This window comes from Polypterus senegalus, chromosome 3 (genome assembly GCF_016835505.1).
Source record: "Polypterus senegalus isolate Bchr_013 chromosome 3, ASM1683550v1, whole genome shotgun sequence".
Classification (NCBI taxonomy): domain Eukaryota; kingdom Metazoa; phylum Chordata; class Cladistia; order Polypteriformes; family Polypteridae; genus Polypterus; species Polypterus senegalus.
In genome coordinates, this window is record NC_053156.1 from 148,216,180 (window position 1) to 148,242,614 (window position 26,435).

General features: G+C 39.4%; 1 protein-coding gene across 4 annotated transcripts in view; it reads right to left on the reverse strand.

Annotated features, from left to right (window-relative positions):
• The window catches only part of col12a1b (collagen, type XII, alpha 1b), a 171,379-nt gene that overhangs the window by 68,006 nt on the left and 76,938 nt on the right, over positions 1-26,435 (reverse strand). For all 4 annotated transcript variants that reach the window (XM_039748035.1, XM_039748034.1, XM_039748032.1 and 1 more), the window contains 14 exons: positions 25,602-25,731; positions 24,719-24,858; positions 23,769-23,901; positions 23,658-23,681; positions 23,355-23,494; positions 17,189-17,318; positions 16,540-16,679; positions 12,675-12,804; positions 9,973-10,112; positions 9,042-9,171; positions 7,741-7,883; positions 5,166-5,295; positions 3,894-4,036; positions 3,420-3,549 (listed from right to left, as the gene is read on the reverse strand). In XM_039748035.1, the coding sequence (XP_039603969.1) occupies positions 3,420-3,549; positions 3,894-4,036; positions 5,166-5,295; positions 7,741-7,883; positions 9,042-9,171; positions 9,973-10,112; positions 12,675-12,804; positions 16,540-16,679; positions 17,189-17,318; positions 23,355-23,494; positions 23,658-23,681; positions 23,769-23,901; positions 24,719-24,858; positions 25,602-25,731 (1,783 nt within the window). The remainder of the gene's footprint in view (positions 1-3,419; positions 3,550-3,893; positions 4,037-5,165; positions 5,296-7,740; positions 7,884-9,041; positions 9,172-9,972; positions 10,113-12,674; positions 12,805-16,539; positions 16,680-17,188; positions 17,319-23,354; positions 23,495-23,657; positions 23,682-23,768; positions 23,902-24,718; positions 24,859-25,601; positions 25,732-26,435) is intronic.

The window sequence follows — 26,435 nt, forward strand, 5'->3', positions numbered from 1 at the left end:
AACTTTTAATTATATATATTTTATCATTCAGAAGAACATTTTTCTAAGTATTTAGCAACCTATATACTGGAGTATTGTACTAGTTTACTATATATAATAGATTGTTATCTATCATTTTTCTTTCTGTGTCTTAAATTGCAAGTAGCAAATCAAATGAGTACTAACAAGTCTTGATTATGAGGTATCCTAGCTTTATTTCTCAAGCTACAGAACTGTCTTCTGTCTGCTATTATAGGGTCCCAAAAAATGTAATGTTATTAGGCACCCTTGAGTTCCAAAAATGGACTGCAATGCATATTTTACATTGTACATGAAAGATACTTCTCATGGGCTCACCACCTATGGGAGGGGCCAAGGAGGTCAGGTGCAGTGTGAGTTGGGTAGTGGCCAAAGGCGGAGACCTTGGCGATCTGATCCTCGGCTACAGAAACTGGCTCTTGGGACGTGGAATGTCACCTCTCTGAAGGGGAAGGAGCCTGAGCTAGTGTGCGAGGTCGAGAGGTTCCAGCTAGATATAGTCGGACTCACCTCGACGCACAGCTTGGACTCTGGAACCAATCTCCTTGAGAGGGGCTGGACTCTCTACCACTCTGGAGTTGCCCCCGGTGAGAGGCGCCGAGCAGGTGTGGGCATACTTATTGCCCCCTGACTTGGAGCCTGTGCATTGGGGTTTACCCCGGTGGATGAGAGGGTGGCCTCCCTCCGCCTTCGGGTGGGGGGAAGGGTCCTGACTGTTGTTTGTGCATATGCCAAACAGCAGTTTGGAGTATCCACCCTTTTTGGAGTCTCTGGAGGGTGTGCTAGAGGGCATACCTTCTGGGATTCCCTCGTTTGCTGGGAGACTTCAATGCTCACGGGCAATGACAGTGAGACCTGGAAGGGCGTGATTGGGAGGAATGGCCCCCCCGATCTGAACCTGAGCAGTGTTTTGTTATTGGACTTCTGTGCTCATCACGGATTGTCCATAATGAACACCATGTTCAAGCATAAGGGTGTTCATATGTGCACTTGGCACCAGGACACCCTAGGCCTCAGTTCGATGATCGACTTTGTGGTCGTGTCGTCGGACTTGCGGCCATATGTCTTGGACACTCGGGTGAAGAGAGGGGCGGAGCTGTCAACTGATCACCACCTGGTGGTGAGTTGGCTTCATGGTGGGGAAGATGCCGGTCAGACCTGGTAGGCCCAAACGTGTTGTGAGGGTCTGCTGGGAACGGCTGGCAGAGTCCCCTGTCAGAAGTAGCTTCAACTCCCACCTCGCAGAACTTCAACCACGCCCCAGGGAGGTGGGGACATTGAGTCCAATGGGCCATGTTCCATGCCTCTATTGTTGAGGCGGCTGACCGGAGCTGTGGCCAAGGTGGTCGGTGCCTGTCGTGGCGGCAATCCCCGAACCCGTTGGTGGACACCGGCGTGAGGGATGCCGTCAAGCTGAAGAAGGAGTCCTATAGGACTTTTTGTCCTGTGGGTCTCTGGAGGCAGCTGATAGGTACCGCAGGCCAAGCGAATGCAACGCTGTGTTGCTGAGGCAAAACTCGGGCATGGGAGGAGTTTGGAGAGGCCATGGAGAACGACTTCGGACGGCTTCGAGGAGATTCTGGTCCGGCATCTCAGAAGGGGGAAGCAGTGCAGTGTCAACACTGTATATGGTAGGGATGGTGTGCTGCTGACCTCACTCGGGACGTTGTGGGTCGATGGGGGGAGTACTTCAAAGACCTCCTCAATCCCACTAACATGCCTTCCAATGAGGAAGCAGAGCCTGGGGACTCTGAGGTGGGCTCTCCCATCTCTGGGACTGAAGTCACCGAGGTGGTCAAAAACTCCTTGGTGGCAGGGCCCCGGGGTGGATGAGATACCCGAGTTCCTTAAGGCTCTGGATGTTGTAGGACTGTCTTGGTTGACACGCCTCTGCAACATCGCATGGACATCGGGACAGTGCCTCTGGATTGGCAGACCGGGTGGTGGTCCCCTCTTTAAAAGGGGACCGGAGGGTGTGTTCCAACTATAGAGGGATCACACTCCTCAGCCTCCCTGGAAAAGTCTATTCGGGGGTTCTGGAGAGGAGGGTCCGTCGGATAGTTGAACCTCGGATTCAGGAGGAACAGTGTGGTTTTCGTCCTGGTCGCGGAACAGTGGACTAGCTCTTTAGCAGAGTCCTGGAGGGTGCATGGGAGTTTGCCCAACCAGTCTACATGTGTTTTGTGGACTTGGAAAAGGCATTCGACCGTGTCCCTCGGGGAATCCTGTGGGGGGTGCTCCGGGAGTATGGGGTACGGACCCCTGATAAGAGCTGTTCGGTCCCTGTACAACCGGTGTCAGAGCTTGGTCCGCATTGCCGCGTAAGTCGAGCCCGTTTCCAGTGAGAGTTGGACTCCGCCAGGGCTGCCCTTTGTCACCGATTCTGTTCATAACTTTTATGGACAGAATTTCTAGGCGCAGCCAGGGTGTTGAAGGGGTCCGGTTTGGTGGACTCAGGATTGGGTCACTGCTTTTTGCAGATGATGTTGTCCTGTTTGCTTCATCAGGCGTGATCTTCAGCTCTCTCTGGATCGGTTCGCAGCTGAGTGTGAAGCGGCTGGGATGAGAATCAGCACCTCCAAATCCGAGAGCATGGTCCTCAGCCGGAAAAGGGTGGAGTGCCCTCTCAGGGTTGGGGAGAGATCCTGCCCCAAGTGGAGGAGTTCAAGTGTTTCGGGGTCTTGTTCATGAATGAGGGAAGAATGAACCGTGAGATCGACAGGCGGATCGGTGTGGCATCGGTCTGTCGTGGTGAAAAAAGAGCTGACCCATAAGGCAAAGCTCTCAGTTTACCAGTCGATCTACGTTCCTACCCTCACCTATGGTCATGAGCTATGGGTAGTGACCGAAAGAACAAGATCGCGAATACAAGTGGCTGAAATGAGTTTCCTCCGCAGGGTGTCTGGGCTTTCCCTTAAAGATAGGGTGAGAAGCTCAGTCATCCGGGAGGGGCTCAGAATAGAGCCGCTGCTCCTCCGCATCAAGATGAGTCAGATGAGGTGGCTCGGGCATCTGATCAGGATGCCTCCTGGACGCCTCCCTGGTGAGGTGTTCCGCACCCCCAACTGGGAGGAGGCCCCGGGGAAGACCCAGGACACGCTGGAGGGACTATGTCTCCCAGCTGGCCTGGAAACACCTTGGGATTCTTCCGGAAGAGCTGGAAGAAGTGACCGGGGAGAGGGAAGTCTGGGCCTCTCTGCTTAAGCTACTGCCCCCGCGACCTGACCCCAGATAAGAGGAAGAGGATGGATGGACATGAAAGATAAATTAATGAGAGAACTAAAAAGTTCAACATAAGAGTCAGTTGATTCTTTTCAGGGTGCATATAAATGTATATGTTGGTTTAGATGAATAGAGCAGACAGCAGTTTTAAGGCTGTCTGATATACAAAGTCACAATACCTGTTCTGCCATGTCCTGTTAGATCTCCACCATCTCCATCTGCATAAACAGCCACTACATTAATCCTGTATGGAGTGTCAGCCTGAAGATTCGGTAAAATGACCTTGTTTGTTCTTCCAGGAACATATGTCTGTTGGAAAGGAGCAAATTTAGAATTTAGTAAATATGGGTATTTGTGTAAGGCTAATCCCCCCATTGACTTTTAAGATGAAGAGGAAAAAGAAGAAAGGTTTAAGGCCATAAAGTAGACCTGGTTCAGGCAACATTAGGATTTTATAACGAACAAAGACAGTAGTTGGTATATGGGCACACCTTTTTTACAAGGTATGGTAGGCATCTCTTCACTTACAATGAATGTGATTTTGCACTGCCTTTACACAAATTCACCAAAAACCTTAAGGTTTAAATTTGATGTTTTTCTTTACATTATACATCATACATCAATACATGTATATTTTTTCAGCAGCTACTTACAAATTCTTCAATGGGATCTCCCGTGGTCGGTGCATAAGCAATTCTATATTGCTGAACGGGACCATCAGCATGTTCCCAGTTTACAGTGAGGCTGTTGGTGGTTGGATCATATACACGGATGTTTCTTGGACCACTGCGAGGCACTATGGACAAAATCAATCACAGAGCTGTAGTTAAACAAAATGTATGCAGCATGAGGCAGTTACCAATTCTCTGCAGTTTGGAACTGAATATGCAATATACGGATTTGAAAATGGATTTATGGTTGGGTTGATATTTCTTGAGCAGCATGGTGGTATATTACTAGCCTTAATTTGACTGTGTGGAACTGCTTTTTCTTGTGGAAACCTTCCTCCCACATTAACAGAGGTGTGAGTTAGGTTAATGTGTCTGTCTAAGGGATTATTGCACTGGTCATGAAGGTGACCTATCTTTTGATGGAACATCACTTTTAAACATTACACTTTCGGGTGATGTTTGCTGTTATCGTGATGTATGGAGCGGTATGGTTGTCTGAACTTGGCAGAATTTTTCAAATCTTAGTGATATGAGGGGAAATTATTGGAGAAACAAAAACTCATGTAGACAAAAGGAGAACATGCAAACTTCAGCCCAGGTGTGACAATATTATTTTTTTTTTTTTTTGCATCCTGAAATTATTTCTTCTTATGTATTTCTGTTCCATTCAGTGGCTAAATGAGATCCTCCGTACTGCTCGCTCTTATTTATTTATAAATGTTTGACACAGAGCACAGAGGAAACCCATACAGACATGGTGAGAACATGCAAACTTCATCCAGGATGGCAAACCCTCATCACCTTATTGTGATTGCAGCAGTGCTACCACTGCTTCTCAGTTTTGCTCAAGAAGCACTATATATCTAAGATAGCTTAGCAAAAAATACATCAACAAATAAATAAATAAAAATATTAAAAGCTGTATTCATAACCAATAACAGAATAATTATGACTGCAGTATTTTATTTTAAAACCAAGATATATATGAATAGGTTTGACAGTTAAATGCTGGCTAAGACCAGATTTATTATAGATACAGAAAACAGCTGTAATGGAGTGAATTATAAGCAGATGGATCCTGTTACTTGGTAGTGTCCCTATTCACAGACAAAGCCAATCAAATAATGGGATCTATGGTGCATCCAATGTCCTTATTTTAGTGTCTTTTTATGTTTTTAGAATTCTCCATTTGATTTTATTCCATTACAGTTTGGCTTTACAAGATAAAAACAATTAAAATATAGAAGTTCTTACATGTTTTTCCATCACTGTTGACTTGTCCACCTTCTCCATCTGGATATATTGCGACAACATTAACAGAATAAGGAGTGTCAGGCATCAGACGTTCTAGGACAGTCGTAGTAGTCCCTCCTGGTACAACGACCTATGAACAGTAAATATCAATGTAGAATTTAAAGCATAGTCTGGACAATGAAATGCATACACTTCATACACAGAGTTGATTTCAAAAGAATATGAATCTTTTGATTTTTATTATGTATTTAATTTTGTTATCAGGCGGCATAGTGGGTAGCGCTGCTGCCTTGCAGTTAGGAGACCTGGATTCACTTCCAGGGTCCTCATGCGTGGAGTTTGCATGTTCTCCCCATGTCTGTGTGGGTTTCCTCTGGGTACTCCAGTTTCCTCCCATAGTCCAAAGGCGTGCAGGTTAGGTGCGCTGGTGATCCTAAATTGTCCCTAATGTGTGCTTGGTGTGTGTGTATGTGTGCCCTGAGGTGGGCTGGTTCCCTGCTTGGGATTTGTTCCTGCCTTGCGCCTTGTGTTGGCTGGGATTGGCTCCAGCAGACCCCCTTGACCCTGTGTTAGGATATAGCAGGTTGGACAATCAATGACTGACTGACTTTGTTATCATGTCAACTTATATATGTGAGAATGAGACAATTGCCATTGATTAACGCAAAAAAATGCATGTTGAAGAAAAACAAAATTTACATTATTGAACTCACCCCCCATTTGCTATAACACCCCTTCCTTGATCTGTCACAAACAACTTTAGTGAAATTAGTGTATGTGTATAATTACGTTTTTCACATGCATTTAGGTTTAAATTAACCTGTCTTTACAAAATCCAATATTTAACCAAGTACAACCTGTACAAAGACTATATATTAAAGACAAAAGAAGATTCAGAATTTACTATGGATAAGAATGTTCAAAATCACCAATTAGGAAAAGGACATAAGATTATTTCCAAGAAAGTTAAAATCACCAAAATATAGGCAATTTCTATATGAGGAAACACAGACAAATATGGGAAAACTGTGCAACAAAGAGTGTGTGGTAAAACGTAAAAAGTATTCAGAAGAAAATATGCTACTTGTAAAAGCTACAAAGGGATGTATGGCAACTGTAAAAGAATTCATTTCATTTTGAGATGGAAGAAACCGCGTCAAAAAACAATTGTCCGATTGCTTGCCAAAACTAAGCTTTATGGGAAATTGTGCAAAAATAAAAAGCAATTGATGAAATCCTGACTTATTTCTTCATTGGAAGCATGTAAGGAACTCTGAGACTTAGTGATAGAAAATTTATTGTCCAAATGAGACAATACATTTTTCCCATATGCTAAATGTTATTTTTTCCGCAACAACAACACCACGTGTCATCTTGAAAACACCATCATTATTGTACCGCACAGTGGTGCCAGCATCTTCCTCCTATTTGTGTCAGCACTTTGTCTGCAAAGAAGAAAAGTGGATGAGAATTCCTGGTGGAGAACCTACCACATTCCGCAAGACACATTGGACTCTGAGGATGATTCCTTTTCTAGCAAGACAATGATTTGTATGAAAACAAAAAAAAAGAAATATTCTGGTATGACACGCTCAAGACGTTGACTTCAGTCCATTTGATAACATGCAGGTGGAGTTGAAAATGTCTGTTCACCAATGACCCCAAACCAAAATACAAATACACATACCTGGCGGAGACTTATCGTAAAACACTCATGTCTGTAATTTAAGATAAAGCTACTCAGCCAAACATTAACTCAGGGGTGATGAGGTGAACAATTATGAGTGCAAACTTTTAAAACGATGTCTATCTAAGAATGACTTTGTTTTCACCTGTGATATTTGCATTGAGCAATAACAAACAAACTAGTTGAATACTCTTGCAGTGTTCTGTTTAGTATAGTATGATTGCTGCTGTATCTTTTGCAATGTCTCTTAAGATTGATAAATCTTCATCTATCTATCTATCTATCTATCTATCTATCTATCTATCTATCTATCTATCTATCTATCTATCTATCTATCTATCTATCTATCTATCTATCTATCTATCTATCTACCAGAGTACAATATTAATAACTCTAAATGGGGTACTGAAGACTTTTTATTTCCAATGTGTAAATCTGTGTATAATTTTTTAATACAATGTGAAATATACTTAAATTCACCTTTACAGAGCAGTGTATTGTCCATGTTAAGTGTTTGCTTGTAGTATGCAAGATATCATCCATCCATCCATTATCCAGCCTGCTATATCCTATCCTATATCCAGGGTCACGGGGGTCTGCTGGAGCCAATTCCAGCCAACATAGGGTGCAAGGCAGGAAACAAACCCCGGGCAGGGCGCCAGCCCACCGCAGGGCACACACCCACAAACCAAGCACACACTAGGGACAATTTAGAATTGCCAATGCACCTAACCTGCATGTCTTTGGACTGTGGGATGAAACCGGAGTACCAGGAGGAAACCCACGCAGACACAGGGAGAATGCAAGATATCATGCAAAATAAATATTAGTGGCTATATTCCCCTCCAGTCAGCGGTTAAGTTTTATTTGACTGACAAAATAACTTACAGACTCAGGAGGCCGGGTTCCCCTTAGCGGAGCATAGACAACCCGGTATTGTTGAACTTGTCCTGGTGCAGGTTCCCATCGAACATTCAAAGTATTAGGAGTTGGATTGAAAACTTGAATATTCCTTGGGGATCCTCGGACCACTGTTAATAAGAATAAAAAACACACAATAAAATAAATAGCATTTTATGAAGCAGGATTGTCACAAGATTGTTAGTGCTACCTGTGCATAACTGCCAAAAAGATTTTTTCCATACAAGCTTGATTACTTCAGAAGATATATTAAAAAAAATTGGCAAACAAAAACTGGCCGCCGGCAGTGACAGCTAGAGTTTAAATTAACACTGAGTTATTGCTTTGCCTCTGTAAAAAGTAACCTTAGAACACATTTTGCCTTGTAATTTTGCATATAAAATCAGTTTCTTTCTCCAAAGCACCTTCCTTTTCAAAACATGTTTTGTTTCTTTTAGTTCATATTTAACCGCCTTATGGTTTATTTCTGTTTAATGTATTCAGACATTGGAAACAAACAGATGTCAAGTTCTGGCGTAGATAATGACAGAGGTAAAATTATATCACAGCAAACTATGGCACAAGCTATTTTCTTAAAAGGATACTGTTTTGTTTTAACAAAATAGCCACTGAAAAATAAAATTAGCTGCATCTTGATTAAATTTGTAACAAGGAAATAAAAACACAATTCTTGTAATTGTGATTTAAAAGTATAAAAATGTGACGAGCTGAAACAACGTTTACAGACATGCTAAGTATTTGTATAAAACCCCAAAACTGTGGAGACCACCTCTAAATGTAGAGACCACAAAGAAAGAAACATTTAAAAGGCTAATGGTGTAATTAAGCTTCATATGTAGTAGTGTTTTGTGAGGTTTTATGATGGTTTGCAAACTATGAACGCAATTTAAATCGGAAACTTTCTTGTAAGGAAGCAAGTGTTACTCATGTGAGAGTGCACTGAAAGGAATACAAACAGTCTAGACATCGGGCGCTTTGATGTGTTTTGCCGTTGGTTGCACTAGAAAAAACTGACATATACAGTTCATAATGTAGAGCCAGCCATTTCTTTAAGGAGATTAATGTTGAAAGTCTGACATTTTCTGGGTATAACACAGACATTCAAGTGGGCAACATTTTAAAAGATTCCTTTAAAAGGCTCTATTCATTGCTTTAATGAAACTATCCTAATCACACCCAAGTTTATAAGAAATATTTACAAGAAGTCTCCTTAAGTAATGGTTTACATCACTATGTCAGTTTGATGAATGGAAATTGTGTTCACTTACATGTCTTTCCAGTGCCTGAGAGACGGCCACCTTCTCCCTCAGTATAAATAGGCACCACAGTTATGGTGTAGGCTGTATCTGACTGCAGACTCCTTAGAACCGTTGAGGTTGTGCCTCCAGATACTATTGCCTATTAACAATTGAAGCAATTACAGTATATATGACATTTAAAGTGCAAGGGATATTGAAACACTGAGTATTTTAACTGTTACAATCTCATGCATTAAACCGAACATAATCTGCATTAGTGGGATTGATCCATCTGTGTAATTAAGAATATACCTCTGCTCTTCATGTTAAACTCAGTTTCAGTCTTTTAAAATAAAAAGTAAATTACACTGAACTGCATTTGAGTTCAATTTCTAAGTAAAACACAGTATAAACAGAATGGTATATGTGTTTTGTTTTTCAAACTGTATTAATCCCAAAGGAAAATACTTGTTTTTTTCACATACCCTTTGGGGTCAGAGCACAGGGTCAGCCATTGTACAGCACCCCTGGAGCAATTGAAGGTTAAAGGCCTTGCTCAAGGGCCCAGCAGAGTAGGATCTCTTTTGGCAGTGACGGGGATTCGAACCAGCAACCTTTGCGATACCAGCACAGATCCTTAGCCTCAGAGACACCACTCCGTTTCAATTTAGTGGAACAATTGCCTAAACTGTTATTAGATTTATTTAAAAAGATATTTATGAAGGTACCCCACAAATCTAAAGATATTGATTCAGGACACTTATTTACACGAATACAAAACTCTAAATACATTTTTGTTTTTCTTAAAAGAACTTGCCATTGATGCAGGTAACATAAGCTAGAAACTAGTTAAAACAAATGTGTTATCTGTTGTGTAAATTTTACAAAATGTGTCAAGATCTGTCTACACAAGGAAATATTCATTCAGTTTAAGAAAACGTAATGATAAACTAAAACATACCTCGTCCTCAACTCCACCACTGGATGGAACATACAGAACTCTGTACTGACGTACATTGCCATCAGCTGGGTCCCACCGTACATTCAGCGTGCTGGTAGTGGGATTGGTAACACGCAGATTTCTTGGTCCTCCGAGTGGCACTGAAGTAAATAAAATTAAATTGCGTGGATTACAGCATTACAAATAACGGAAAACTAGAAAGGAACAAAGAATATGATCTAAACAGTATCATAATTCTGATACTGAATATTATCTGATCATCCTCAGATTCTGAATAACAGATGGAGGGTGTAGTAGGCACTAAATATAATCAGTAATTACCATATCAATGTGATTTGTCATGGTTATGTATATAAAAATGTTTTTTTAAGTTGCATTAGGAATATTAGATGCTACATGAGGTATGAGATGAGGCCTTTTTAAAACATTAATATCCAAAGACAATTTTCATTAAAAGATTGAGTTGAAAGTCAATCACAGCATTGTGTATATGGCCAACAATTTGCTAGATAATTCTTGTTACAGAAAGAAAAAGGAAAGTTGGTGTGTATATAGAAATGTATAAATAATTTGATTACATTTTGCAAATAGTATTTGAATAAGACAATTACAAAATAGCAACCACCACACTGTGCTAGTCACTAGGTGTTGGTTTATGACAATGGCTTAACATCTGAGTGATACCATTTTAGAATTCATTGTACCATTCAACCTTTAGGCTCCTTCCCAAAATCAAGCTAGATGGAAACAACTGTAAAGCCAAAACCTCAGCCATGAACAAGATACTTGCTCATGTTCTTGTTGTACCAGAGACTCTAGTTCTAAATATATACTATACAATAACAGCTGTTTGTTTCAGGTTTTTAAATAAGCATTAAAAATAAAGGTAGGTGGTATATTTCTCTAATGCTTGAGTGTTTTGTTCTCAACCATCTTCTATACTCTGTGTGTATGTGTGTTCTTGGGCAAGCAGTAGGTTGCAAGTGTATTTGGCCCCTGAAAAATGCAGTGGTACAGTTATTTAACCAAATGGAGAATAAAAATGCAGTGCCTCAACTTGAGAAATTCAATCACTAAAACTAAAATATTAAATACCGTATTTACGCGTGTACCACGTGCACATTTTTTCCCAAAAAGTAGCATTAGAAAATCAGGTGCGCGTCACACACGAGGAAATGTAACTCTGCAATGTTTACCTCTTCTGCTTGTGCTCGCTCACTCGCTGCTCTCGCACTCTCTCTCACTCGCTTGCTCGTGCACTCGCTCTCGTGCACTCGCGCTCTCTCTTGCTCGCTTGCTCGTGTACTCGCGCTCTCTCTTTGCTCGCACTCGCGCTCTCTCTTGCTCGCTTGCTCGTGTACTCGCGCTCTCTCTTGCTCGCTTGCTCGCGCACTCGCTCTCTCTCTCTGGCTTGCACACTTGCACTCTCTCTCTCTCTCGCGTGCATTTGCGCTCTCTCTCTCTCTCGCTCTCTCTCTCACTCGCACACTCTCTCTCTCTAAACGCTTCCTATACAATCACAACGCGTGTCGTACACGGGGGAAAATGATTTCCGTGATTTTCTTTTTAAAAATTTTGGGTGCGTGTCTTACACGAGGGCATCTGGTACATGGTAAATACGGTACTAGCAGCGGCAGCACAAAGGACTCGGGGAAGTAGGTGCAGACTGCAGACACAGAACTTGCTGAGCCTGTGAATTATCACCTTATTTGGAGGCTGTATTAGTTGTACCTTGCTTGACTGATTACTGGTAAAGTTTGCATGTTGAGTAGGAAAATGCAACTAAGATTGTGCTCCAGATCCATAGCCACCGGCATGAAACTGGGAGGAAGAAAGGCATAAAGGTTGCCTCTGATCCTGGCTGAGTGGAGTGAGGCAGGAGTGTGTATTGCTGCATGGTGGAAGAGGCTGCAGAAATAATGAAATAAGCTGTCTGTATAATGAAAGAATATAAGTGATCATAAGTGTGCTTTTTCAGTTATTACTGCCTAGTTATCTACAGAACAGAGACAGCATTTCACAATCAGGACTAAACATTCAGTGTCACTACCAGCACTTAGGGATGACTTTCCAAGGTGAATACACACCTCTAGTCCTGAAAGATACCACAAAGGAAGGTGAGCGGCAGAACAAAGTGCACAGTCTTCTTTTAAAATGGTTGAATGTCACAACAATGGTTTGCTTTTTACTCTTTTTTTTCTTCTTAAAATGACATAGATACGCTGTTTTGCAATGCATGTGCAATCTGAAGATGTGTGTCAATACTCAGTAACATTTTTGGATTGAAAAATGGATGCATGCGGTAAGTTTTAAGGCTTTTTCATTTACCTGTGGACTTGTGTATCCATTACCACCATTGTAAGCAGCAAGAACAGAAAATGAATTTTAAAAATTTATAAAAAAACACTTTATTTTTATATGGAAAAAAATATATAATGATTGTGAAAAAGATGTTTGACTTGAAAAATACTGAATGTTTCCTTGTGGCAAAACTTTGCATTTTATATTCATAATCAAGGAAATTATTAATGCAGAAAGAATTAAACAGGGTACAAGGCAAATATACTGTACATGTATACCTAAAAATGTTTAGTCTTCCAAAATGGCCTATTACAGGAATTACAACAGGGAATTTCACTTTCCCAATCAATCAGTTTATTATATGCCAACATCCAACACTCTACTCTATTTTTCTGACTTACATGTCTTTCCATTTCCAGACAGTCGACCACCTTCTCCTTCAGTGTAAACAGGAACCACAGTGATGGTATAGGGTGTATCTGACTGCAAATTTTTTAAAACTGTAAAGGTTGTACCTCCGGATACTGTTACCTGGTGAAAATAAAATTAAAATTTGCATGGAAAATGTATTAGGATCACAGTATCATCCTCTTAAGGTTACACTGAAGACTGAGACAGCTGTAAGTTTTCTGGTGTATTTATGTCTTTTTCTGGAAATGTCTAGTACAAATGTATGAAAAGTTGTCAAATGTTTCACTATGAACAAAGATTTAAACCCCCAGCTTTATTCATTCACTTATTTTCTGACCCCAATTTTTCAACATTTGTGTCAAGAGAAGTTAAAATCTTTTCTGGCTGAAATTAGACAAGAGCAACTCTCACGGCAGTAAATTAAAGACATCAATCAGCCTAACATCTGTTTTTATTGTTGGAGGAAAGAAGAAGATTTTTGGAGTGAGTTGGATGAAGTGATAACAGTGTACCCAAGGGACAGAAAGTGGTGATAGGAGCAGATTTAAATGGGCATGTTGGTGAAAGGAACAGTAGAGATGAGGAGGTGATGGGTAGGTATGATGTCAAGGAGAGGAATGAAGAAGGTCAGAGGATAGTGGATTTTGCCACAAGGATGGACATGTCTGTGGTGAATACGTATTTTAAGAAAAGGGAGGAACATAGGGTTATGTACAAGAGTGGAGGAAGATGCACACAGGTAGATTACATCCTATGCAGAACAGTTGATCTGAAGGAGCTTGAAGACTGCAAAGTGGTGGCAGGGGAAAGTGTAGTTAAGCAGCATAGGATGGTGGTCTATAGGATGACGTTGGAGATCAAGAAGAGGAAGTGAGGGCAGAGCCAAGGATCAAATGGTGGAAGTTGAAAAAGGAAGACTGCAAGGTTGAGTTTAGGGAGGAGGTGAGACAGGCACTGGGTGGCAGTGAAGAGTAACCAGACAGTTTGGAAACTACAGCAGATGTAGTAAAGGTGACAGCAAGAAGGGTGCTTGGCATGACATCTGGAAAGAGGAAGGAGGAAAAGGAAACCCGGTGGTGGAATGAGGAAATACAGGAGAGTATACAGAGGAAGAGGATGGCAAAGAAGAAGTGGGATATTTAGAGAGATGCAAAAAGTAGACAAGAGTACAAGGAGATAAGGCGCAAGGTGAAGAGAGAGGTGGCAAAGGCTAAAGAAAAGGTGTATGATGAGTTGTATGAGAAGTTGGACACTAAGGAGGGAGAAAAGGACCTGTACTGATTGGCTAGACAGAGGGACTGAGCTGGGAAAGATGTGCAGCAGATTAGGGTGATAACGGATAAAGATGGAAACATACTCACAAGCGAGGAGAGTGTGTTGAGCAGATGGAAAGAGTACTTTGAGAGACTGATTAATGAAAAGAACAAGAGACAGAAGAGGTTGGATGATCTGGAGATAGTGAACCAGGCAGTGCAACGAATTAGCAAGGAGGAAGTAAGGACAGCTATGAAGAGGATGAAAAATGGAAAGGCCATTGGTCCAGATGACATACCTATGGAAGCATGGAGGTGTTTAGGAGAGATGGTAGTGGAGTTTTTAACCAGATTGTTTAATGGAATCTTGGAAAGTGACAGGATGCCTGAGGAGTGGAGAAGAAGTGTACTGGTGCCGATATTTAAGAATAAGGGGGGTGTACAGAACTGCAGTAACTTCAGGGGAATAAAACTGATGAGCCACAGCATGAAGTTATGGGAAAGAGTAGTGGAAGCTAGGTTAAGAAGTGAGGTGATGATTATTGAGCAGCAGTGTTGTTTCATGCCAAGAAAGAGCACCACAGATGCAATGTTTTCTCTGAGGATGTTGATGGAGAAGTTTAGAGAAGGCCAGAAGGAGTTGTATTGTGTCTTTGTGGACCTGGAGAAAGTATATGACAGGGTGCCTCGAGAGGAGCTGTGGTGTTGTATGAGGAAGTCGGGAGTGGCAGAGAAGTACGTAAGAGGATATGTACGAGGGAAGTGTGACTGTGGTGAGGTCTGTGGTAGCAGTGACGGATGCATTCAAGCTGGAGGTGGGATTACATCAGAGATCGGCTCTGGAATGATGGAATGGTGAGGATGCAGGGAGTACAGTTGGCGAAGGTGGATGAGTTTAAATACTTGGGATCAACACTACAGAGTAATGGAGATTGTGGAAGAGAGGTGAAGAAGAGAGTGCTGGCAGGGTGGAATGGGTGGAGAAGAGTGTCAGGAGTAATTTGTGACAGACAGGTATCAGCAAGAGTGAAAGGGAAGGTCTTCAGGATGGTAGTGAGACCAGCTGTGTTATATGGGTTGGAGGTGGCACTGACCAGAAAGCAGGAGACAAAGCTGGAGGTGGCAGAGTTAAAGATGCTAAGATTTGCACTGGGTGTGACGAGGATGGATAGGATTAGAAATGAGTACATTAGAGGGTCAGCTCAAATTGGACGGTTGGGAGACAAAGTCAGAGAGGCAAGATTGCGTTGGCTTGGACATGTGCAGAGGAGAGATGCTGGGTATAATGGGAGAAGGATGCTAAGGATAGAGCTGCCAGGGAAGAGGAAAAGAGGAAGGCCAAAGCGAAGGTTTATGGATGTGGGGAGAGTGGACATGCAGGTGATGGGTGTAACAGAACAAGATGCAGAGGACAGAAAGATATGGAAGAAGATGATCTGCTCTGGCAACCCCTAACGGGAGCAGCCGAAAGAAAAAGAAGAAGAATTTACTGGATATACATTTTTGCTCAGTGTTATTTTCAAACAAGCATCCAACTCACTAACTAGGACAGTTTGGGAAATGTAGTCCGTAAATGTTATTATATATTAATTGTAGCTGAAACTGCACTAGATGTTTCTTGGGAAAGGTTATTGGATGGAATGTGACTCTTGGGTCTGACAATCACCAAGGCTATTATTTATATACTAGCACAGTGAAATGGCCATTTAGTAAAACAGGCATTATGGGACAATGATAAGTCTGTTTCAATCGTGTTGTGCATTTAGGAACTTCTGTTCACTGCATACACTAGCCCTTACTTCTTTCTTTGTGCGTCTTGTTGTGTTTGTTCATAAAGCATTCCAGCCCTCTTGTAGATTTTGGACAACATTATGCCCAGGCATGGATGCTGGAAGTTTTGACATTTTATATACATAGATTAGGACAATAAGAAATGTTCCTATTTTATAATACTGAAAAAAACATTCATGCTTAATACCTGTAGTATTTAGAGTTGCAAGCCTAGTTTATTGCACCAATTTCATAGATTGACTGTTCTCTCATGTTGTAGCATATGACCCATGGCAGTTAAAGACTAAGACTGGGATGTAGTCAGTTTTCTCATTAAAGTAAGAGAAGTCATTATAGTCATTATAGTATAAACATTCATTATAGTGGACTAAAGATTTCAAAAAATGTGTATCAGAATAGCTGCATTCAAATAACTTTAGAAAGGAAATTCAATAATTCTTAAATTTGTATACAATTCATAACTGTTTCTTTATCCAGGAAATTACACAATATGGTTGTAAAAGTAGCATTCGGTGTAAATTTATATATTCATGACCTCACTTAAAAATGTCATAGACAGAGATGCAATATCCTCTCACTTAGGAGTGTGCTATACTATTCATGCCCCACTCCGGAATGGCAGCAGAAACTTTTAATAAATAGATGGTTGTGGTTTTGGAAGCCAGCTCTGTAATCTGTCAAACACTGGGTTTTTAATCTCACATCATAAAAATGTACACATAAAAAGGTGAGAACGGCCTCACATATGGCCACAGATGTAAGTACTTGTACTTGTTTTTGGTAAACCAATGAAAATTGAAGAAACACATACCATGTCCTCATCCCCACCAGCAGTGGGAGTATACCGGACTCTGTATTGGCGCACACTGCCTTCAGCTGGGTCCCACCGCACATTGAGGGTACTGATAGTGGGATCAGTAACACGGAGATTCTTTGCTGCTCCAAGTGGTTCTGATGTTAAAAAAAGAATCATAATATTATTGCAATGTATATGAGTTTAAGAAAATACAGGAATGTAAGCATTATCTTTGCTTAAAAAGTAAAAACCTTTACATTCATTGCTACTTCCCATGGGGAAGAAAGGATACTGAATCTTTAAAAGAAAAGAAAAATACATAATAGAACACAACTTTAAAAGAAAAATCTAAATATATTTAAATGGTAGTATGTAGTATGTGTGGTATTTGATTCACACATGCAATACTTTAAGGAAAAGCTAAATAAAATGAGATCTGAATTACAACATATTCTAATAAAAGTGTTAAGCACACTAATTGTACATTTGTACTGGAACTTAGCTTACAAAACAATAAAATTTATAAACTGATATGGTGAGAAACAATTCAAGATCATTTTACCATTAATCCTGATGAAAGCCATCTTTAAACTAAACCTGTTTTAGGTAGACATTCCTGGTAGAAACAAATCTATCATCATTGAAGTCCATGCTGGTTGCTTACTTGTCTTCCCTCTGCCAGTAATCTGTCCTCCCTCACCATCTGCATAGACAGATGTTACTGCAATGCTGTAAGGGGTGTCTGGTGTGAGCTTCTGAAGGACAACACTGTTCTGTCTGCCTCCCACTTGAGTCTGGACCACAATATAAAATTAAAAAAAGAACAGATCATCAACTTTCTTAACTAGCACAGAGGAAATGAAACCAAAAAATGGAGCATTTAGTTCCATTAAATAGTAGCACTAGCAATATAAACCTCCAAGCTGTTAGGGGAGTCAAGCAAATTTGTAAAATAATGATAAACCAAAATATTTTGTTTGAATGATCCCTCTGCCAAGAATGATTACAACAAATGCTGTTCATCACATTAATGCCAGAAATCTGTCAATGCAATACTCCTAAGCAGTCAGAAGAATAGAGAGAGTAAAAAAACAGTGCAATGTTCTAAAAAACTCTACCTTTGTTAGTATTACTTTGGAATAAATGAAGTAATTTAGACACTTAATTATACATATTGGTAAAGGGGTGTCTATGTGGCACAGTACTTCTAAGTGTACATGTGGCACCAGGGTGGCAAAAGACAGGGAAGAGCCTATCAAGGGTTGAGTAGTGGAAGAAACAGAGAGTGTCAAATACAAACCACTGATACAAACCGAAATGCTATCCTGAAAATAGGTTCATTATCATAATCAGAGTGAGAATGAGGCTATGTGAAACCCTATAGTTGGCAGTAGTAGGGATGCCACTCATGGGACAGGAAGAATCTTGTTGCCCATTACAGAGAATAGGCAGCCCAGAAGCTGGCAAGTAGGGGTATAAAGAAAAACCATAATACTCAAAATTATGTAAATTGCTTTCAGTACTAAATTTTATATATACATTAGCTTGGTAGCTATTTTTACTATAAGTTGGATAGATAGATAGATAGATAGATAGATAGATAGATAGATAGATAGATAGATAGATAGATAGATAGATAGATAGATAGATAGATAGATAGATAGATAGATAGATAGATTCAATAATAGCCTAATTTGCTTGTTTTAGGATGTGAAAAGAAAACACATAAACAAGTACAATATGCTAACTATTGAGCCACCATGCATGACTGTTAAATTCATAACTTTATCCTAAATATTTAACTACTGCTTGATGCCTCTATTTGATGAAACTTTATGTAGCTCAAGAAAAAAATTAAACATATACAGTGGGAGTTGGTAAAATAAGTGCTCTAGTAAAGTGATGATTATACTAACATCCTTATACGTTGCATATCAACTTATGTATTTGCACTATTTTCTGTATTTTTCAAGATCTTGATATAAGTTAATTTAGCTTGAATTATATTATAGATAAGGATTAGCAACACAGTGCCAGCAGAACAACAAGTCAAGAAAACCCTTCTTTGTTGCTTCACCTGTATAAAAAATTGAGATAGTGTTTGTTGGTACCACTTTCCTCATTTGAAACATATTATCATGTTGAACATGCTTTTAAATTTCACATTTTGTTTCTTCTTGTATTACAATTTTATTAGGTTTTGTCAGGTTAATGTCTTTTAGTTCAATGCTTCAATATGTAAACCAGTTTGACATTGTATGTGCAATTGATAGTGGTATATAAAACAAAGATTGACTGTCTTTCTGATTAACATTGTACAGTACAAAATTTAAATTAAACCCCAAGATAAGACCAAAAATTCTAAATTTGTCCTAGAAAAACATGCATATAAGCCACTAAAAGTTCATCTGAATTAGTTACATAGAAGACTAGTTTTTACTTTATTAATCATTTCACTGATATAAAGAGCAATGAGATGGAATAATCACAAGGAGCAATATCTCAAGTTTTGTTTGAAAAGGAAAATATGGTCCAATTCAAACAGAAATTATTTATAAACATGGTGGTATTCATAAACATTTACTTAATGGAAACAAATTAGCATTTTCATAAATTACAATAAAACCTCTGAAGACTTCTTTAATTAATGATACTGTTATGTCTCCTAGGCTATTGACACAATATAAATTAAATTTAATCCCAGAGTCCTTTTTAGAAAATACATCATTTATTTATTTCAGTCTATGTAAACAATTTTTTTTCTCAGACAAAAAGCATATACCATTTAAACATGTCTTCATGTACAATCTGAAAATTACATGAGCTGTTTGAACATACGTTCTGTCCTTGTAATTAGCTTTTAAAAAGATAAACTATTAATCACTAGGCTTACATTTAAGCCTGCCATCTAATAACAAACTTTCTTTATTTTTTCATATTTAAAATATCAATAGCTAAATATCATTTTCGGTGTATTTCATTCATGAATATTATGTATTTTTCACAAAGCTGTGAAAAATAAGAAAGAACTCTTTGGCATTTTTCCATACTTGGAATTATGCCAAAGAGTCCTAACGCTTGTACACAGTGTGTTTAATTGCACAAAATGCATCACATACAAAGGAGGAATAAATGTTGTAGAAAGAATACAGATTATAAAAGGAAATAGTAAAGAAGAAAGATAACCCGATTTTTTACCTGACCTGATTTAATCTATGAGGCTGCATACAGTGGTGTGAAAAACTATTTGCCCCCTTCCTGATTTCTTATTCTTTTGCATGTTTGTCACACAAAATGTTTCTGATCATCAAACACATTTAACCATTAGTCAAATATAACACAAGTAAACACAAAATGCAGTTTTTAAATGATGGTTTTATTATTTAGGGAGAAAAAAATCCAAACCTACATGGCCCTGTGTGAAAAGTAATTGCCCCTGAACCTAATAACTGGTTGGGCCACCCTTAGCAGCAATAACTGCAATCAAGTGTTTGTGATAACTTGCAATGAGTCTTTTACAGCTCTGGAGGAATTTTGGCCCACTCATCTTTGCAGAATTGTTGTAATTCAGCTTTATTTGAGGGTTTTCTAGCATGAACCGCCTTTTTAAGGTCATGCCATAGCATCTCAATTGGATTCAGGTCAGGACTTTGACTAGGCCACTCCAAAGTCTTCATTTTGTTTTTCTTCAGCCATTCAGAGGTGGATTTGCTGGTGTGTTTTGGGTCATTGTCCTGTTGCAGCACCCAAGATCGCTTCAGCTTGAGTTGACGAACAGATGGCCAGACATTCTCCTTCAGGATTTTTTGGTAGACAGTAGAATTCATGGTTCCATCTATCACTGCAAGCCTTCCAGGTCCTGAAGCAGCACAACAACCCCAGACCATCACACTACCACCACCATATTTTACTGTTGGTATGATGTTCTTTTTCTGAAATGCTGTGTTCCTTTTACGCCAGATGTAATGGGACATTTGCCTTCCAAAAGTTCAACTTTTGTCTCATCAGTCCACAAGGTATTTTACCAAAAGTCTTGGCAATCATTGAGATGTTTCTTAGCAAAATTGAGACGAGCCCTAATGTTCTTTTGCTTAACAATGGTTTGTGTCTTGGAAATCTGCCATGCAGGCCGTTTTGCCCAGTCTCTTTCTTATGGTGGAGTCGTGAACACTGACCTTAATTGAGGCAAGTGAGGCCTGCAGTTCTTTAGACGTTGTCCTGGGGTCTTTTGTGACCTCTCGGATGAGTCGTCTCTGCTCTTGGGGTAATTTTGGTGGCCGGCCACTCCTGTTCCATGTTTTGCCATTTGTGAATAATGGCTCTCACTGTGGTTCGCTGGAGTCCCAAGGCTTTAGAAATGGCTTTATAACCTTTACCAGACTGATAGATCTCAATTACTTCTGTTCTCATTTGTTCCTGAATTTCTTTGGATCTTGGCATGATGTCTAGCTTTTGAGGTGCTTTTGGTCTACTTCTCTGTGTCAGGCAGCTCCTATTTAAGTGATTTCTTGATTGAAACAGGTGTGGCAGTAATCAGGCCTGGGGGTGACTACGGAAATTGAACTCAGGTGTGATACACCACAGTTAGGTTATTTTTTAACAAGGGGCAATTACTTTTCACACAGGGTCATGTAGGTTTGGATTTTTTCTCCCTAAATAATAAAACCATCATTTAAAAACTGCATTTTGTGTTTACTTGTGTTATATTTGACTAATGGTTAAATGTGTTTGATGATCAGAAACATTTTGTGTGACAAACATGCAAAAGAATAAGAAATCAGGAAGGGGCAAATAGTTTTCACACCACAGTATCTCTATGTATGGATCAAGCTAGTCATTAGCACTAGAAGAGTGTGCATGCATTGAAGAATGTTCATATATTAGAACCATGAATGCCATTAAGAATGCATAAAAAGCACATTATGAAAATAAACTGAGGATTGGTATGTATCAGTTTCATTTGCAATTAATCCATAAATATTTCCTACCTTGAAGTCACTCCTAACATAGTATTACTATGTGAGCAGTCACCTCACTGGCTGCCATTGATAATACAATTATGTTCTTCTTTAAAACTTTCAAATCTGATTTCCTATCAACAATTGTTTTGGTACAACATATTGCATACTTTTTAAATCCATAGATGTTGGCATGTATTCATCTGTATATATATAAAATCCAACGTCTGTCTGTATTTTAGTCTGCTTTTCTCGAGAGAACTACTTAATGGATTTAGTTTGGGGTTTTTTTCGATAATTTGCTTGATCATTCCGGTTGATTTTACAACTTCACTCATTGTGCTGTGTATCATAGTTCGGTTGTGGTACCAATTTGTTCAAGTGGAGAGACACAAAGTGGGCCGAGGGGAGGGGGGCTGGGCCTTCCTCAGTCACTTGCCAGCCTTGGGGCGTATCTTTCCTTCGCTTAGCTAGTGAATGGAAGAACTACTTAATGGATTTAGATTGTTTCTTTCTAGAATTTGCTTGATCATTCCAGTTGATTTTAGATAGATGCTTTATTAATCCCAAGGGGAAATTCACATAACTCAGCAGCAGTATACTGATACAAAAAACAATATTAAATTGAATAGTAATAAAAATGCATGTAAAAGCAGACAATAACTTTGAATAATTTAGCATTTACTCCCCAGGATGGAATTGAAGAGTCGCATAGTGTGGGGGAGGAACGATCTCCTCAGTCTGTCAGTGGAGCAGGACAGTAACAGCAGTCTGTCGCTGAAGCTACTCCTCTGCCTTGAGATGACAGTGTTCAGTGGATGCAGTGGATTCTTCATGATTGACAGGAGTTTGCTTAGCGCCCGTCGCTCTGCCACAGATGTTAAACTGTTCAACTTTACTCCTACAATACAGCCTGCTTTCTTAACAAGTTTGTCCAGGCGTGAGGCGTCTTTCATCTTTATGCTGCCTCCCCAGCACACCAACGCATAGAAAAGGGCACTTGCAACAACCGTCTGGTAGAACATCTGCAGCATCTTATTGCAGATGTTGAAGGACGCCAACCTTCTAAGAAAGCATAGTCGGCTCTGACCTTTCTTACATAGAGCATCAGTATTGGCAGTCCAGTTCAATTTGTCATCTAGCTGCACTCCCAGATATTTATAGGTCTGCACCCTCTGCACACAGTCACCTCTGATGATCACAGGGTCCATGAGGGGCCTGGGCCTCCTAAAATCCACCACCAGCTCCTTGGTCTTGCTGGTGTTAAGGTGTAAGGTGTAATTTTACAACTCTCATCGCACTTAGAATCATAGTTCACTTGCAGGTGTGATATATTTGCACTAATCTGACACAGAGGCTGCGGGCTGAGGGTAGGGGGAAGTGTGCCATCAGGTGTGGGGAGCTGGGCAGGGCCTTCCTCGCTGTCCTTTTTCACTACTATGTGGGCGGAGCCACGGGGGATGGCTAGTCTTAAATATTAACATAACCATCTCAATACCAGTATGGTGTAGTGTGGGGCAAAGCCTACCCTGACTGCTGCAGGCACAAGGCAATAAATAACTGCAGACAGGGTGCCAGTGCATCACAGAGCCTACTCTCACCAAAAAACCTTAGAAAATGTACAAATATAATGCAAATGCTATGAGTATGAGAAGAAAACTAAACTACCCACAGAAAAACCAGTACAGCTATGGACAGAATGTGTTCACTCCAGATAGACAATGACCGGTCAGGCAATTTAAACCAAGAATGTTGAAAATATAAGGCATAAGGTATATTCCTTAAAATAAGGGCAACGGCAAAAAAAAGTGATGCTTAAATATTCTCTTTAAATATAAATCAAATATCAATAGCCTGTTTAACTGCACATACCGTAAGCTCCTGTCCTCCAGCACTTGGCACATAATTAATTCGATACTTCTGTACTCTTCCAGTAGCATGATCCCATTTCACAGTCAAACTGCTGGTTGTGGCATTGTATACCTGTAAGTTTTGAGGTGCACTCTTTGGTGCTACGGGGGATGAAAGTACAAGATGCCATTTTAGTGAATACAAATTATGTGGCTATGATGAAGCAGAAAAAAGATAAATATGTAAAGAACACAATGAAATACTAAATACTTAGAATAATACTTTAAACAATTGATTAAAGCAATATTCTAATATAAGACTTACCATCTGTCAGGATAATCTTTTTCACTAGAAAAAAAAGAAATCAATATAAATAATACACTTTAATATTTAGGCATTTTGGTGTCAATAGATTAAATTGTAGTGAAAACATACATGTTCTTTCATTGCCAATCAGATCTTCACTTTCAGATTCATCAGGGTAGACAGCTGTCACTTGAACTTCATACAGAGTGTCTGGTTTCAAGTTTTCCAGAACATAGGAATTGTCTTCACTGCCTAGCATAGCCTGTAAAGTAAACAGCACAATATAGCATTCTCAAACCCACCTAATCCAGTTTAAGTCTGTGGGAGCTGCTATCCTAGCAGCATTTGTAAGGCTCATGCAAACATCTATTAATTAATCTATCAATTTAAAACTGCTAATCAACCCAACATGCTCTAATCATGGGATGTGGGAAGAAAACAAATAAAGATACAGGAAGGATGTGCAGACTCTACACAGAGAAGAACTGCAATTCAGACACATGACATTAAATCAGTGAAACAACAGCACTAACCACTGCACCACCTTAAACAGTAGTAATAATAATAATAATAATAATAATAATAAAACCACAACAATCAAAGTAATACAATAATATAAATAGTCATTATTATTGTTAATAATAACACACTGCGGTGGCACAGTGGTAGCACTGCTGTCTCATAGTAAGGGGACCAGGCTTTGTGTCTCCGGTCCTCACTGCATAGAGTTTGCATGTTCTCCCCTTGTCTGCATTGGTTTCCTCTCACTGACCAAAGATATGCATATTAGGTGAATTGGTGATACTAAATTGGCCCTAGTGTGTGTTTGGTGTATGGGTGGGTGTGTGTGTGTTTGCCCTGTGATGGACTGACACTCTGTCTAGGGTTTGTTCCTGCCCTGGGCCTGATGCAAACTAGATGATTCTCCAGGCCCCCCAATACCAGGACCCTATTCTGGATTAAGCATGTAAGAAAATACCATTATTATTATCATTATCATTATTATTATTATTATTACTACTACTTCTGAACAAAATGTTTTAACATACACTTAAATATGAACATAATGTTACACTTACGGTTGAGAGTTCTGTATCTCCTACTTCACGCCAGCCAATTCGATAAAGAGACACATCAGGAGCTCCATGATCCCAAGTAGCTCGAAAACTTGTTTCTGTTACCTCAGAGAATCTAAGATTTGAAGGTGCAGGGACAACATCTGTGTAGGAAGGGAAAGGTTGTTTTAGAGATGGTGTGTTCCCTTAGATAATTAGGGTCGCTCAGTTGTTACAAGCAAATAGGACATAAGGTTTTATTACAGGGAGCTGTATAGGCTGTTGGTGTTAAGGTTTGGCTATGATATAAGCAATATAAGCAGTTGCATAGGATATGTCTTCATTAGGACAGATTAAGTTTTTACTGGTCCTGTGATATACAGTATGAGATTCATTTGAATACTAGGGACACCATAGATTTTTGAAATACAGTATGCTATAAAAAATAATACTAATATTAGCTAAGAAAAACATATCTTCATAAATGTCAAGAATATTGACAGGAGACATCAAACCATCTCCCAAACAGGACATCAAGGTAAGCAATATCTTAAGCAAACACAGGCAGAGAAGGATGTATGGAAATTACTTGCTTGGACAGTAGCATTTGAAGTTTATCAGAGCAATATAATCAGCACGAAAATACCAACATGTTAGTATACAATGCAACTTCTGAATCACTCAGCAATACTGGGGACTTTACCCTGTGTTCAAAGTAACTTGTCTATATGAGGTGACACTTATTAGTTTAGTGGAACATCATGTTTGCACTTTGTGTATTTTTTTGACATTATTGTTTAAAAAAATAATTAAAGCACCATTAATGCTTGTACTAGCTAGTACTGTGCATTCTACTAGAAAAAGTATGCAAAAGTCTGCACGTTAATTTATTGACTGATTGCCTTACCAGTAACAGCTTGTCCAGTCATTTTTGAACCTGGTCCATAATCGTATATTGGTGTCACATCCACATCATACTCAGTTTGAGAAGCCAGATTCTTTAAAACAAGTGTTGTTTGTTTGCCACCAACGTCAACCTTTGAATTAAAAAACAAAAATTAACTAGTTTTAAATGTTTTCACTTCAAAAATCCATTTCTTACAATATAATTTAAATATCTGGTATTAGGATAACATCATATTGACTATATGTGTTGTATTTAATACTCCGACAATTTCAATCATTAAAGAGCTCTTTATAATTATTTCAATTGTGCAAGTCAAATAATCAAATAACTTCCAGCAAAATCAACATGGTGATGGCTAGTTTCCATTCCATTAAGCACATTTTCTTTGAATAATTCCTTAACAAAAAAATGCTAAGTGGTGAACATATTTTCTCTTAGTTGGACTGCAAGCAGACTTGGTTCATTGAGGCAGTCTGAGGTATGACCTGGGTCATTCACTCTTCTGCTGAATTAATATCCTACCACCTCTTTAAACACAATTTCACCCAAAATGAACATAAATAAGAAAATGACCAATACGCACTGTTTAATAATTTAATGTGTAGGTTTACTATGTCTGAATTGTTGAAAGGAGGAAAGGTAAATGACATTTAAAACAAACTGTTACATTTGTCAGCCTTTTTCTGAGTTTAATAGGGCTGACAGGTGTTGTTGCTTGTTTTGTGAACGATTAGCATTTCAACTTCTCTTTGTAGTATGTCACTAATTTCAAAACCTACAAAATTTTGCATGCAATACATATGTCAAGTATATAAATGATGACTAGTAAAGCTA